A 16,204-nucleotide genomic window follows, 5' to 3' on the forward strand; every position below is an offset into this window, starting at 1 on the left:
GTCAAATCAGGTGGAGGTCATCCAGAGCAGCTTGGATTTGATTTCCAGAATTCTTCCCATATCTTTGTGTAAATGAGGCTCTTGTTGACTTTGCTATTGTTTGAAACAGACGTAAGTGACATTATATTATTCAATGAAAGCTCCATGTCAGTGTGAGCCGTGTCCTCAGAGTGACACCATCATGAATTAAGTGCTTTTCCACTCAAGTCAGTCATGGGAGAAATCGGTCCGGGCCTTAACGTCACTCCAGCTTCGCACTGACCTTAGAGGAGCTAGTGAGGAATGGAACCACGGGATTGGATTATGTTTTCACTCAGTCTTTAGTTAGTTGCAGCTATTAGACGGGATCCAGGTTTTATGAAGAAGTGCCTTGAATTGACAAGGTTGGACATGAAACAATATGACATAAAAAAAAAGAGAAGAATACTATTTGAGTAGGCACTAATTGAGATTTTATGAGTGATGTCATAATAATGAGTGCATGTGATTCATATTTTTTTTTAAATGCACATGATGTAATATAGCAGTGTGCATATGGGTGTATTAAAGAGCATGATTCAAATTTTTTGCGGGGTATTTTGATATTCTGTAGGCATGCTAAGATGCCACGTTGCAGCGCATCAGCCAACAAATATAGCTATTTAAATCCTCCATTTGCTGCGGTGAGTTTTTCTGCTATGAGTCATTCGGCAATTATGATCCGATGATGCCTCATATAAAGCCAGATTGCTGTGTTCTTAAAAAAAAGTGTGAATTTAACAGGCACCAATCGATTTTACAAGGCATTTTTGTGCAGCATATGCTGTAATTATGGTTCTGAAATTATGATCACTACCCTAGGTCTATAATTACCTTTGCAATATTAACTCGATTTATTAATTGCTGATTTATAGTTTTGGTCATTTGCTAGCTTGTGGCTTTAAATGCTGGGAAGTCAATGACTAAGCCTGTATTTATTTTGGCATGTCTGGAGGATACATATCCAAAATATCAATGACATTAATCTCTGCTGTGAGTTTTACCACTCAACATATACTGTGCACTCACAGGTCACTTCATTAGGTACACTTCCTGCTTGAGTTGAAAACCTGCCATATCCTAAACAAAGAAATATTATCAAACATTTTTCACGACTCGTCCTCATTTCACTCACATTGAGCCAGACGGTGTATATTACAGCCGCACTGTGATATTAAATAAGTGTAATCAACTTTGCATGTTTGTTGGGGTTCTGTTTCCTTGGCTCTTTGCTTTCTCACGAGTGACTCTTTTTATCCTTAAATTGTATTAAAGCACTCGAGTGAATTATTGTTTTTTTTTTCCACATTTGCTTCCAGTGTCAGGAGTCATCCTCTGCCACACAATCCCAAATTCCTGCCCAGACGTTACTCACTTGTGCTTGTCTTGTAGAGCCCCAGTTGAATTGTTTCCTGTTATTTAAAGCGTCTTGTTTCTCCTCACCCGACATTCTGGGAACAGCTGACCCGGCTGTGCTCTTTGACACAACACAGAGGCCCGCTTTTGTCCGTGGAACTGCATGCTCTGCTAGTTTTGTCCCAAGTCATCTGCTCTGCCATTTATTCTGCTCTGTGGAGCCTCTCTTTCATGTCGTTTGAAGTGAAGGGAGAAAAAGTCAAGGTCAATTCGTCGGATTCAAAACATCCACGTTAGCGTTGACCCCGAAACAATAGGAGCTCAATTAGATTTGATCTCCTTCTGGCGCTTCCTTTTACTAGATGGGATGATACGCTGAGGTCGGAATTCTTCAATTTGGCAATCCAAAAAATGATGATGTCATTTAAAACGATATAAGGAAACCACTGCATCTTAGCCAAAATGTTTTTCTTTTTTTTAAACTCATCATACATCATGATTGGACCAAAACAATCAGATTGAGGGTTTCCCGCTCCAACCCGAGAAGAACTTTAGATGGTATGGCTGAACAACAAGTTCTGCACGCACGCCATCCGCCATCACTTCGCTGTGGCCTAATTCATTGTGACACATTGGAACGGATCAATATTTGGGCGCTCGCCTATCACAATCCACTAATCCGGTAGCTCGGCTTGTGTTGTTGCTATTGAGTCTGGGTCCCTTGGTGGTTTCCACTCATTTTCATCTTTTTGTTGATCACTGACATACTTTGCTTCATGGCAAGCAAGACCAGCACACAAGCACATTTTTTTTTAGAATGACTGTAACGAGGAATTTGGACCCAACAATCGTCTAAAACAGCAGGGATTACAAGGGCCTACCTCAAATTCCTTCCAGGCAGTTCCTCACTTCTTATGTAAGACTTTGTGTGCTGAACCATCACCTGGACCTGGCTCACGTCAGTTGCCGGCATTTGGTCGTTTTGTGACGGAAAATGTGGCAAAAGTGGATTTATTATCGGCACGTCCGGTAAGGGCTTCCAGCTGCAAATATTTCTCATGTCCTCTTTCAACCCTGTCTCTCATTTCATATCCATTACTTTGCATGTGCAACCTTTTTTTTTTTTTTTCAGGAAAAATAGACCTTAGAAAACTTAGTTGTACTTTACTTGCTCTCATTGTGTTGCGTCGTTTTGAAATAAGACACTCGCCGAGCCAGTTTTGACAGAATCCGCATTACGCAATGATGACCTAGAAAATCTTCTCCCGCTAAAAATACGCATCAAATAAGATGAGCTGGAGTGTATGTGTCAGATTTCTGCGCAGAATGGATCCGCCGTAGATGCCAGGAATAGTCATGCACGTACTTTGATGATTTGTATTTCCCTCGAGTATTCAAAGGAAGCCATACAATAAATGAACAGTCGCTCACAAAGCGAAATAAAAGACAGAGTGAGTCTTGTTAGCGCCAGAAGACGCTCCAAAGCAAAAAAAAAAAGTTTACGAGATCGCACGACCAGACAACTGAGACAAAGTGCGGGTGTTGATTCCTGCCAACCTCAAAATTGCATCATATTTTGCCTCTAGACAGAGTTGAGCGAAAAACTAAATATTGAAAACCACATTTATTTTTTTCCCTGGCTTTTCTGTTCTTCTAGTAACGAAAACATTTCAGCAGAATAACAAATTGAAACAAAAGCCATCCCATGCCTCTATGCTGCTTTATCCTCATACTCACCTTTGACTTTTGAGCCTTAAAAAAGTCATATAGGCTACAGTATTTGAGGAATGCAGACTGAACTTTGATATGCCCTGGCCTAGCAAGAAAAACAGAGGGCAGAAGCCGCAACCGAAGTCCGAAAGAATCCCCTTGGTCACAAGTACTGACCACAACTGTGCGCAGTGGAGGAGGGCAGCCTTAAATAGCCCCCTCGGACTCTGCCGCTAGAGTCTACAGTGAGGTGCAACACATGGAATGCAATTAGGACCTACTTTATTGCATTATCATTGAAAAAAAAGTGCACAAATGAAACATTTCGACACAAACGAAATGTGTATAAAAAAATATATATACCGTAAATTCCGGACTATAAGGCACACCGGATTATAAACCGCACCAGCTAAAATTGGGGGTTATTTTAGTTTTTTTCTTATATAAGCCGCACCGGACTATAAGCCGCACGTGCACACGCGTCTTTTTACAAGGAAAGACCGTTCACAGAAAGCCTTTTTAAAGTTTTAATAACATACTTTAACATGTCTTTCTAAACACTGCCTGTGACGAAGGGTTTAGAGCCCTTTGACGCAGGTCACCTAGCGTGCATTCCTACTAAAGCTCATAATAGTCACAAGCAACACAGCCAGAATAAGCAGCAGCCATAGTAGTGTTTCAAAATAGTATTTTTGTTGTTGTTTTTTTCTTCAAGATACCGCAGTGTATAAAAGTGATCAAGTCATCCCAAAAATCACGAAAAAAATCCTTATATTAGCCGCACCTAACTATAAGACGCAGGGTTCAAAATTTTGAAAAAAGTGGCGGCTTATAGTCCGGAATTTACGGTATATATGTATTTGGTTGACGACTGCATCCCACTGCAAACTCAAATCAGACACCGCGGCCTTAATTCATGTTAATAATGACAGCGGAAAACCAAATCTGTTTGGATGTTCTGCAAGGGTTGAGAATTATTGTGTCAACATGTCCATCAACATGCTTTTATGTTTCATGTCCAAGTATGCAATGAGTGAAAACAACATGGTGCCATAGCAGCAGGATCTCCTTTGTGATCATGCTTCTCGGTCGGTCAAAGAGCATTGCAGAGCGAACCCTCTGTGGCCACCCACAGCCAAAGATGGAACAACACACTGAGATACATACACACACACACGTACACACACGACCGCAAATAGCAAGTCACCCGAGTGGCAGCATCCTTCTCTTCTCTGTAATATTGGCCCTCTCAAACTCAAACCGCCCTGTTTGGAAAGAACAATAAGATGCCTTCATGAGGGATTGATTAAGCAGAAGGGGGTCTGATGTTTGTTGCTCGGCGGGGTGTCAAAATTCGCCCACACTCATATGCGGCTATAAATATAATGCAATCACACAGAGCTTCAATGACACGGAAAACCACTTGAGTGTTCCACGTGTTTTATTTTTTTAATTGATTTCTCCCAACTTGTGATTGCAATTACATCCAAATAGTTCTCAGACATTCTAAAATGTTCAGGAGGCTACGTCATCTTTAGGTGAATAGTTCAAGTTAATGCAGATTTGAAACGTGTTGCCACACCTTCGAAACTTGCCTGTCTGCAACTTTCTTTGTCCTCTGGGGTGAAACCTCAGTCAGCTATTTCAGATGATATTTCGAATAAGAGTTGACAGTTCCCCAACAAGCCCAGCCCAGCCCAACTCATGGTTTGTGTTTACTGCTTTTTCTCGTGCATGTCTAACTATGCTGTATAATTGCTTTAAAGAAAGTGGATGTGGTCACTCCCGCTTTTCAAGTCACTGTCACTTTTTGAGAAAGGAGCATTTTGCCCGACAACACAAAGATTGCTTTGATTGAACATTTAATCACATGTTATAGCATAAAAAAAAAAAACTGCAGGACTTTGCTTTTGGAGCAATCCTGTGCGTACTTTAACTTTATCATTGGATAGTACAAGAAATATTCAACCTGTCATGCCATTTAAAATGGAACCCAAAAAAATGTTTTACATAATCTCTTTTTTTTAAACTTATATTATATGTGTGCTAATTTACAATCGTGCCTTTGACTTCAAGGCGCTGCCAGTTTTGCCTGAACTTCAAAAACAACGTACGCAGTTGTGGGAGCTCTGGCAGGGACTCTTTTTTTTTTTTTCTTTCTCAGACTTGCTGGTTGAGTTTTCATGTTTGTCACAAAATAACAAACACTTTGAATCACATTGTAGACGTTCTGAATAAGAAGCGTCAACACTGCTTTTGTGTTTATATACGGTTTGTAGTGGTACTAAAACAAATTGCCTCTTTCCAGTCGTTTCGCGAGCTCAGGATTCCGGGAGCATGTCTCTTGTCCAGCCAACCAGCCAGCCAGCGGCTCTTCTGCAGGTGAGCACCAACATGTCAGCAATAGTCAACTGAAAGACTGCACTGTCTCGTCATAGAGCCATTGTCTCTTGCATAATACAAAATATCCCCAAAAACAAAAGTCGAGTACGAAGGAATGCAGGGCTACACGTACCCCTATTGTCAAACGCATTCTTTCCAATCGGTTATCCACACAGTCCTCTCAGCAATATTTATCCCTTTGTGGCCACTATTTAGGCGGCTTTGATATCATCTGTATGTCGACCAAATTGACTTTTTTCTGTCATTTATGATTGTGTTATGAATTTGAGGGTGGTTTGCATGACGAAGAGGTCCACAAACCTTTGCGATGCATCTAAATGTGTCATCATGAGTAATCAAAAACAATGCATGGCCACAAAAACGTGCAATATTGTTGGAAAACCAAGGACTGTGGTGGCGCCAACGAGAAACCGCACATGCTTCCTGATTCACTGCCTGGTGAACTGAGAAGAAGGCCTCCCCGCTTGGTTATATTTTGGCAGACATCCAGGGCTCAGGTGAAACAGAAGACACAGCATCACACGCCTACGCTGAAATTGGAGACGGACGGGTAAAGCCATCACTACCAGCCAACAAACGCATGCATATGCTCCTTTATTCTGTAAATAAATATAAATATAAATATAAATATAAATATAAATATAAATATAAATATAAATATAAATATAAATATAAATATAAATATTTAAATTAAATTATTATTATTATTATTATTATTATTATTATTATTATTTGTAGACTGTGATAACTGTCCAACGGTAAGGTTTTTTGACAATATTATTAGAATATTTACTACCATAGCAAAAGATAACTTTGATGGATGATAACTTGAATGATTCATTGGAGGCACGCACACATAATCGACCTCTAAAGTGTGCTGTGATTGACGGCCAGGCTTTGCCTCCACGCAAGTGTTGTGCTTGTTTTTCCTTTCTCCGAGAGATCATCCTTACATAGACGATCTCTGTTTGGTTACTATGCAACCAAGTAAAACACACAAGAGCATCCTGCCAAGTGTGGCTAGCAAGCTCTGCAGCCAGCATACAAAAGCGGAAAGTAAACAATTCGAAAGAAAATGGTAAAACAGACGATTCAGATATATGCTCGTATAAAACCCACCAAGAAAAATGCGGCGGTAAGTTGACACGTATCATCACTTTGCACATGAAACTTGCTTTGAATGTGCGTGCAAACGCAAGTATGAATTTAAAACTTCACTATGTTTGTGGCGTGTGTAAAAAAAATGGTCTCAATAAGTGTGCAAAGATCTTTATGTGCAGAAGTTGATCTTTTGTTCCCCTTTTGCAAGATGTTGTGCAAGATTGATAGTAAAAACAAGGCAGTGCAGCAAACCTGTTGGATAATTAGTGGAGAGCATGAAAATGCAAGCAGTTTGCACAACCTGCTCACACAAACAGCAGTAAGCAGTCATTTGTATTTACCGTCATTTTCGGACTATAAGTCGCACCGGAGCCATAAAATGCCCAAAAAAGTGAAAAAAAAAAACATATATCTGTATATAAGTCGCTCCTGAGTATAAGTCGACCCCCCACCACCCAAACTATGAAATAAACCCGCGACTTGTAGTCCGAAAATTACGGTAGCTGTTATTAGATCATTTCAGCTTCTATTGGATTGACAAAGTCACCATAGAGAGAAAGAAAAGTCCTCCTAAATGCAGTTTGTCTGAGCAACTAATGGCAGGAATAATCAAATGACACAGATGGTTTTTGTGGCCATTTAGCTTGCACGGACAATATTGAGCACAATGAAATGACCACAGCCACATCATTGCGGCTTTTTGACAGTCTGCACATGTCTATGAGAAAGAACAAAACATGCATGTCAGTGAAAACAATCTAATCATTAACGTTGTATCCTTTTCCCTGCCCAAACCCCGATGGGTTTATAATTCCATTAGTGTGTAAAAAAAAAAACATATGCCAGCACATATGTTGAAGATCAAAACCAAAGAGTGGGATTGTTCAACTTGACCCAGCTGACCTCACTTTAAATGCCATCTACTGCCTGAATCCAGTCTGTTGGTTTAATGTTCAACACTTTTTCTTGTATCCTCCCAGGCATGATTTTGGCCTGAGTAAGCGAGTTTCTACACTGCGCTCACTACACAACAATGAAAGTTGTTTTATTTCTATAGCTTTCCACATCGTGTGTCTTAAATTTCAGCTTTTCTTTTTTGGGCCGGACATTGACCTCACCACAAGAATCTAAATTTGCAGTGCGATAAACAGATAGTTGCATTTTAGGGTGGACTTCATGGCACTTTCACCAGATTGACAATTGATTATGATATGCGTCACTCATATCAATAGATTAGATCATATTCCAATCGAATTTGTCTTTATTAGGGTTGTGGCTAGCTGGAGCCTGCGTCAATTGACGTGCAAAGCCCCAGGGTTCATCCTGGTTTGTTTGTCTGCCAATTGCAGGGCACGTAACAATCCCGCTCACAAATGGACTATTTAGATTATTCAATTAACCAAGCATGCATGTTTGGAGCTGAATGATTTCTTGTTTGTGGGATGGACATGGCAATCTCATACAATGTGTTTCCATGATTGCCAAAGCTGTGTTTTTTCCAAGACTAGAATGAAAACAAACAAAAAAATCACCAATCAGAAGCAGCATCATTTACATGTCAAATGTTTTATTAAAAGAAAAAAAGATGTGTTTTCTTGGAAATTGATTAACTCAGCTCCTTCAGGTGTACTCTGTCAACAATGAGCAGTCGACAAGTGGCGCTCTGGAATTCGTGGTGCCCAAGGACATGGCCGATGGCTTTGTTAACAACAAGCGAGAGTGCTTCAACTTCAGGTACGTGCCTTTTAGAAATATATTTCTGGCTGACCAACCTTAATCAATGCAATGATTTATCTACTTAATCTCTTGAATATTGATATGGGTGATATTATGAACTCAGCTTTGTAGTGTCAGCATTTTCTGTGCCTTCAAAAAAAGTCAGTGTCATTATCTGCACTGTGGAGTTTTTTTTTTCCCTCCTATGTTGTTGTATATCATGGCACTTGTCCCAATACTTCTGGATGTCACTCTAGAAATGGCTAACTTCAAGACAATGAAACATCAATCATGGGTGGGCTGAGTAAATAGCAGACAGCAAGACAGTGCCAAAATAAAGAGTTGAAAAGTTAAAATTGTTCTTCCCCAGGTTGCCGTTGAGCAGCTCTGTCATTGCTGAAGCAGAACATCTGGTGGTGAAGGCTGCAGCCTTATATCCCCTCCGGTCTGGGCAGGCCTCACGCCACGCTTCCAAGCCCTAAATTCACAGTTAGGGACTCAGACAGTAGTGGACACGGCGAGTCTTTGCACACCGCAAACTCCTAGAATAGCTTGCGGAGGTTCCCTTATGCCCTTGTATAAATACCATTTCCACATTTAACAGCGCTCCTGGGCGGATGGATTCCACTCGCATCCCGCTCATCTTATTTTGTGGCCTGAAACAAGATTTCAGACTTCTTTCGAAAACGTAATGACTTCTTAATCCATTTGGGAAAATAAAAGACGAAACTCTGGATGCACATGTTGTTGGTATTTATGGAGTAATTAAAAAAAAATTGCAAATGTCATTCTGTTGTCCAGGTTCCAAAAAGTGTTTGATCAAGCAAGCAAACAAGAAGAGATTTTTGAACACATCGCAAAACCAGTAGCAGACAGGTAAAGTGATGAAGCCATTTTTATTTGGAATATTACTTAATATAATCCTGCAGCTATCAGAGCTCATCCAAGATGAAGTCCAGTCACTTGACTGCTAACAGGAAATCAGCCCAACGCAAGTGTTTTAAGATGCAAATGAGGGGTGCCTGATTTTTGGTCTACTTGACATACTTAAACCGCTAAGTGGACTCAGTTGGCAGGCAGGATGGAAAGTTCCGCCATTGTGAGTGTCAGAACTTTTACAAGCCAACAGCGTAGAGGGACACTCTCAACTCTTTACAATGTGAGTTTTGAAATGTGTAAAAAAAACAACAACCTCTTTTGTTGTGTATTTTTAGTGGTATAATATGTGTATTTTCTGCAAATTTTTCATTGCTCTCCAGCCCTCACAATTCCCAAAGCAAATCTTCAGCCTTTTTAGGGATTATTGTGAAGTAGAAAAGTGGTTCAAGTTAAAGACTATCCCATTCTAGGTGGCGCGGAGGTCAGATGCCAGATGGAAACTGCGGGTACGCTTTGCTTTCCAGATTGTTCTGAAGTTTATTATTGCCTCTGCTAATATTAAAGGAAATCCCACCAAATTGCTTGGAGTAGCAGCAGTTAAATGTTTCGCTCCCTAACAACCTTTCCGCCCAAACGTCACTTTGGTCCAGCGGTTAGTCAGCGCTTGCCAAATTTGCAACTTGCTCTCCAGTTGGGAAAACAGCCAGCAGAGGGAGTTTAGGTGGGATTGCCTGTGTTGTCATGTAAAAAGGTGATTCCTCCTCCTCCTCCTCCTTCACAAACATTCATTTAGCCTCAACATCCCTTCATCTGTGAAGACTCCATATGACGGTGCAGAAGTGTTTAATATTCTTTGCATCATTTTCAAGTCATCAACTTGAACAATCCGATTTTTTCAAAAATAAACCGTTACACGTTTCCGCCCTTACCATGACTCAATCCGTGACCCTCGGCTTGTCCTTAAGGATGGCTGTGTGGTATTACCCAAACTGGTCATTTCAAGCCCGGCACTGGTTCCTAAAAGCAACCATCATTAATAGTTTTATGAGAGGAAGAGCCAGTGTAGCTTTGGCAGCTACCTTCTACCCGAAAATGACTTGAGCATTTTCTCTCTAGAGCGTAGCCAATGTCTAGGAAAGCCGAGGAATAAGCAGTGGTAGAAGCTCCGGTGTTATATATCTACACATTTTGTAACGTGGAGGCCACTCACATGCTGCTTTCGATTTTTCATTTCCCTCAATTGCACCGAAATACTATTGGTTTCCATTGGCCCTATTCCCAGCCAAACCAAAATGTACCAGTTGGGTGGGTTTTCTTTCACTCACACTTGAAGACATTTTTCCTTCACCGTCGCCCTAACGTCTCTCCACTCAAGCGCATCCATCTTTTCTTGGGGATTTATATTGTCACATATCATTTCTTTTGATTTTGCTCTTCAGGTGCAGTCGTTTGGACTTCAGTGTTGAATACCTCGTTTGTGTTGCCAATTCCAAAAGCCACCTGACCTATTTCTGCTGCAGTGTATTGTCCGGCTACAACGGCACCATCTTTGCCTACGGTCAAACGGGCAGTGGGAAGACCTTCACCATCACGGGAGGAGCAGAGCGCTATAGTGATCGTGGCATTATTCCCCGCACGCTTTCGTACCTGTATGAGTGTTTCACTCAGGTAGTTCCGTTTTGAATCCCTCAACTGTGACTCTTTCGGTCTTTCCTTTCACACCATCGTGTTTATGTTCAGATGTCAACAAAGTTGGACAAAAGTTGTCCTTATTATAGGGCAGAGCTCAGTGTAGATCAGTTACAAGACATTTTTAAATGGTCTTCTCTAGACTTTCAGTGTGAAAGGGAGAGCATGATTCATTTCAAAAGATGCCAGATCCAAGATGTAGGCGAGGTCAAAGGTCAGGTTGGTACCGGTCTTTTTTTTTTTTTCTTTTCTCAGCGCCCTTGAAAATGATTTCAGCATTAGATGACACTCCAGTGTCCAATGCAGAAATGTCAATGCCACTTGAATCAGCTTTAAATATTTGCTTTCCAACCCGCAGGACAGCAGTACCATGTATAGCACCCACGTATCCTACCTGGAGATTTACAATGAAATGGGTTATGACCTCCTGGATTCCAGACATGAAGCATCTCGACTGGAGGACCTACCGTCAGTATACTACCTTTTTGATTACAGACATAAAGTTAGACTGAAATCTTGTGCCAAAGTAAGTCAATTAGAACGATAAATCGAACAATGGACATGAACAGAGCAATTTTGCTCTTTCCTTTATTTTTAATGCTCGCTATAGTTAAATTATTTAATGGATGCCAAAAAGCCATTTGTCCTTATTTTTGTTTGTATCTGATTTTAGCTACTCCCACACACAGGCTTAACTGGATTCAACTGTCTAGTCTGACAATCACCCAGCAAAACTAGTGGTTAGGCTAGCAGGTCTATTTTAACAGTAAAAAGACAAATCACCAATCATTCCATCATCATTTGAAACGTGTGAGTGTAACTGGGCCTTATTCCTCCACCGCTATTTGGCTGGCTGGAATCGATTTAGTGTGGTAAATATGGAGACTAGAGGATTTGCCAGGCCGATACGGACTGCCAACAGGACGAGTCAATCGCAATTAATGCGGTCAAATTGGTGATAGATTTTGCACTGAAGGGGAGAATGTGAAGAAATGTTCTGGTTGTATTTTTTCAGAACTTGTTATTGCCACTCGCCATAGTCTAGGCCAGGGAATTATCATGATGAATTCTTTGAGCCATGTCTTTCTTCTGTTCTTCTCTTTTTTTATTTTAGCCAATCACTTTGGTGTTTGTCCTGGTGGCATTTCCTTTTGAGGCAATTTCTCAATTTTGCAGATGATTCTGCTCAAGGTTTAGATAGCCCACAAATCATAGTCTTCCGGAAATAGACAGTGCCCGACCTTAACCATGCTGTGTGGCTGCACTTGCTGATTCAAGGAGAAGCTGTGGCACCGTTGATCCGCCTTTCACGTCCACTTCCTGTGTCTCGTGGACTCTTCTTGTCCTTCTCGGCGGCATTCCGCTATCACCAGACAGACAAAGATGCCTACGTTACTTACGGGCACCGTCTTGGCTATGCTAGTTTGCACTTGTCTCTCATGGTATGTGTTTTATTTTAATCAAATGTTTTCTTCATTTTTCTATTCCCAGAAAAGTCATGATCATGGAAGATACTGAGCAGAACATCCATCTCAGGAACCTGTCCTTGCAGCAGTCTGCCAATGAAGAGGAGGCTCTCAATCTGTTGTTCTTGGGCGACACCAATCGAATGATTGCAGAAGTAAGAGGGGGTGTGGCCGATCCCGGAGATTTTTTTCTCATAGAAAAATCGAAATTTGCAAGGGCCACTTTTAATTTTCTGTGACCTAAACACAATCAAATCAATCGGCCAAGCAGTCATATGGTTTATGCTGTTGCATAATGCATTGTTTGTGCAGCTCTGTCAAGGCTAAGATGCTGAAAATCTTTTTCGACCTTGGGGTGGGCCATGGCCCTGCGACCCTCTTGAATAGCTCAGCCCCTCAACTGAACAGCAGCTGAATCAACATCTTCACATTCAGAACAAAAACAAGAGCCATTTGTAGTAAGATGACCATTGGTGAGCACAAAAACACGATATGTTCACAAATAGGACACTAAGAAGAAAGTGGAGCAAAACATTTGACTTCGATTCACCTCCAGGACGTTGCACTGGGATTTCGGCAATGAAATCCAAAACTGTGTTTTGACGTGAAGTGTGTCGATCAAGCAGCTTGATGTTTGTTATTGGCGAGCCCCCGGCACCCAGCCAGCCAGCCACCCACTCGGAACCTTTTGTGAACTCACTCTCACTAGGACCTATTGACAAGAAGCTTTCACTGTTCGCCTGAAGCGAGCAAACAGCATCCACATTGTGGATTTGTTGCTGCCAAATCTATCCCGGGAGTCTTTTGCTCCCTATACAAGGCAGTTCCAACCAAAAAGATCTTCTTTCAATTCTTGCCATATGGACACACACTCAGCAAAGTATGAGCTCATTCATTTATGACAATCCCCACTACTGTTTTATTGGAAACCAAATTCCGCTTCACTACTTCTCACCTTTCTTTTGACCTAATCAGAAAATATTTCCACTCGTCTGTTTTTTTCCTTAATGTCTCATGTCACACACGACGGCCAGTAAGTCATTGGACCCAAACTGTGGCATGCATAAAGAGAGTCCAGAGTCGGAGGACAATTTCATAATGAATGCATGATATTTTAAATTAAGCACATATCAAAGACATTGCTGCCTGGCTCCATCTTTTTTTTTCTCATGAAGCACCATGCAAGTGTTTCACATCTTGTTTTTGTTGATACAGCTTGTTTGCGCAGAATGAATCACCTTCTATTTTTAATCTCTTCCGTGTCACAACCCACTGTAACTTCTGCTCGACTGGTGAGCATCTGAAAATCCACCTCGGCTTTTGCAAAGCTACCACCATCTGTTTACTGCTCATTGTTTCCACATGCTGCAACGTACGTAGGTTTTAATCAGTGGAAGCAAGAAAAAGAAGGATGAAAAGAAACCCATTCGTTGTTTGAATGAAACACAGATGGAAACTAAATGTTACATATTTTTCTTGTTGGTTTCCAGGCCTAATACTGTTGTCGATTCATACTAACTGCCCTTTCTTTTCCGATCTTTAGACCCCCACGAACCAGGCCTCTACACGGTCCCACTGCATTTTTACCGTGCACTTGTGTCGGCGCGAGCCAGGCTCTGCCACTCTCCGGCGCTCCAAGCTCCACCTGGTCGACCTGGCCGGGTCGGATCGCGTCAGCAAGACCGGCCTAAATGGCCAGTTGCTCACCGAAGCCAAATACATCAACCTCTCCCTCCATTACTTAGAACAGGTAGTTTCCAATCAACCAATGAATGAGCTGCTACCATCCTTCATTCTGCGTCTTTTCCACTTTGCTTTTCTTCAGGTGATCATTGCCCTGTCAGAGAGGAATCGCTGCCATATTCCATACAGGAACTCGATGCTGACCTCGGTGCTGAGGGATAGCCTTGGAGGGAACTGCAAGACCACTATGATTGCTACTCTGGCAGTGGACCAAAGGAACCTATACGTAAGACACTACCAAAGTCATGTTTTTTGATATCTGTCCAGATTGTGAACAAAATATCATATTTGACGTTTCTTTCCAATTTATCTTACGACAACCGCAGGAGTCGATCTCGACGTGTCGCTTTGCCCAGCGCGTGGCTATCATCAAGAATGAGGCAATGTTGAATGAAGAACTCGATCCTGCCTTGGTGAGACAGCTGCATACTCTTCAATACCTCACGAGTCATAAATACTATAACTCAGACACCCTTACACCACATCTGCCTTTCACTCGGCTTCCAAGCCCTAATTTGATCAGCAAATGAGTCGCCGTTACTGTTTTAGCTTCAAAATGGAACGAAGCGTAACCTACCATGTGTTTAAATGTCCTCTTTAGCAATCCAAAACCGCTTTTTTCCAATGTCAGTGAGTTGCTCTAAAATAATCCCTTTTTTTTTTTTTGCTCTTCATCACATCAACGCCTGCTCCTCTTGCTATATTTCAGCTCTTTGCAGATTACATTTGCATTCTCTCCATGTCTGCTTTACATGCCTTCAATTCTCTCGTGACAGCACTTCATATCTTGAGAAAGCATGCAGCTGAGGAGTATTAAGTTTATATTGTTTCTAGACGCAACTTCTCATAAATAGTCATATCTGATAGATATAGGAAATTAATCTCAAACCCTGACCGAGATTCTCAATGGAATTGATGGATCAATGCCAATTGTGTTTCAGTGTTGGGTTCATCTCACATGGTAAAATATACAGTAAAAAATATTCCAGACAATATGGTTTCCTCAAGAGCGCTAAGCGTTGTCCCAACCCTAAATTTAAAAACGTCAATTCCGTCTAGTTTCTTCCTAAAGCCGTGACCTCAATGTTGAAATGATGGCCTCCAAAGACTCAAAGCCATACTTAGACTATCTTGAGTTAAACCGTGTCGTGATAAAAGCGCTGAAAGGTTCAAAATCATTCATTTTAAGACGTAACGACTCACCTAAAGCCCCTCCTGCAATTTTCAACACCGTATCATCTATGAGAAAACGCATCTATGATTAGCGCATGGCTTTAAATGCTGCACAGCGTTTGCGAGAAATGTATGAACGTCTCTATTGCGTAACATTTTGGGTTGTATTTGTATTTTTATTGTATTGTGCCCCCCTGCATTGGTCGAAAATATCCATATCCTATCATTTTGTTGTCAAAAGCTCGTGTTTGGATGTTGTGGGAAAACATGCCTCTGTTTCCTTTATAAAGGCGGGCCCCCTAATTGCAGCATGTTTGTGTGTGGCAAACTACGTAATAGTTGAACTTAAGATGGAACCTGTAGTTAGGCAGGAGTGCTTACACTTTACTATGTGTGTGTGTGCGCGGAATTGTTTGCAAAAACAATTTGGGTCTATTTAAGTCATGGCTATTTTTGCTGCTTATTAAATTTATTGAGTTTTTGACATGACAAAATAAGAGCATGAATTAATTTGCGCATCATAAATTCTGCATATAGCAACGCTGCACTAACCTGGCTATGCTGACATCATCAGTCACGCATATTCTTAGTTCTTTTTCCGAGGATTTGAAATTCCGCCATGGAGTTGCGGTACCAGTGTGGGCTCTGCCCGCTGAAATAAACTATGCTGATTGTGCTGTCCGACCACTGGTGGTCAGTTGTTGAGGATGCAGCTGGGAGTCTTACATCAGACCGCAGGGTCCAAATAAAGGGACAGCTTCGGACCGCAATGTCAGCTATGATATTTAAAAAAATGAAATAGATTACAGATGAATATTCTTTTATGCATTTTAAGAGTTGTTTTATAAACTAAACGTTCACATATTATGGGAACAAAGCAAAGGAAAAGGAGAATTTGGCAATTCATCCCTTGGGAGCTAATGTGCAACAGAAGGTTTACTTACAGTATG

The 16,204-nt window shown here is 41.2% G+C and overlaps 1 protein-coding gene across 10 annotated transcripts in view; it reads left to right on the forward strand.

Annotated features, from left to right (window-relative positions):
* The first annotated feature begins 2,178 nt into the window (after positions 1–2,178).
* kif6 (kinesin family member 6) overlaps positions 2,179–16,204 on the forward strand; it is a 28,644-nt gene continuing 14,618 nt past the window's right edge. For 2 of the 10 annotated variants that reach the window (XM_061300919.1, XM_061300929.1), the window contains exons 1-11: positions 4,675–4,791; positions 5,393–5,466; positions 5,970–6,037; positions 8,213–8,322; positions 9,106–9,180; positions 10,623–10,851; positions 11,231–11,340; positions 12,364–12,493; positions 13,882–14,088; positions 14,164–14,307; positions 14,408–14,494. In XM_061300919.1, coding sequence (XP_061156903.1) covers positions 4,733–4,791; positions 5,393–5,466; positions 5,970–6,037; positions 8,213–8,322; positions 9,106–9,180; positions 10,623–10,851; positions 11,231–11,340; positions 12,364–12,493; positions 13,882–14,088; positions 14,164–14,307; positions 14,408–14,494 — 1,293 coding nt within the window. In that variant the 5' untranslated portion in view covers positions 4,675–4,732. Of the gene's footprint in view, positions 2,404–4,674; positions 4,792–5,392; positions 5,467–5,969; positions 6,038–6,238; positions 6,623–8,206; positions 8,323–8,674; positions 8,993–9,105; positions 9,181–10,622; positions 10,852–11,230; positions 11,341–12,363; positions 12,494–13,881; positions 14,089–14,163; positions 14,308–14,407; positions 14,495–16,204 lie in introns of those variants that run through there. The other 8 variants (XM_061300920.1, XM_061300921.1, XM_061300924.1 and 5 more) reach the window with 8 other exon arrangements.

The sequence above is a fragment of the Syngnathus typhle genome, linkage group LG16 (assembly GCF_033458585.1).
Source record: "Syngnathus typhle isolate RoL2023-S1 ecotype Sweden linkage group LG16, RoL_Styp_1.0, whole genome shotgun sequence".
In the NCBI taxonomy this organism is placed as follows: domain Eukaryota; kingdom Metazoa; phylum Chordata; class Actinopteri; order Syngnathiformes; family Syngnathidae; genus Syngnathus; species Syngnathus typhle.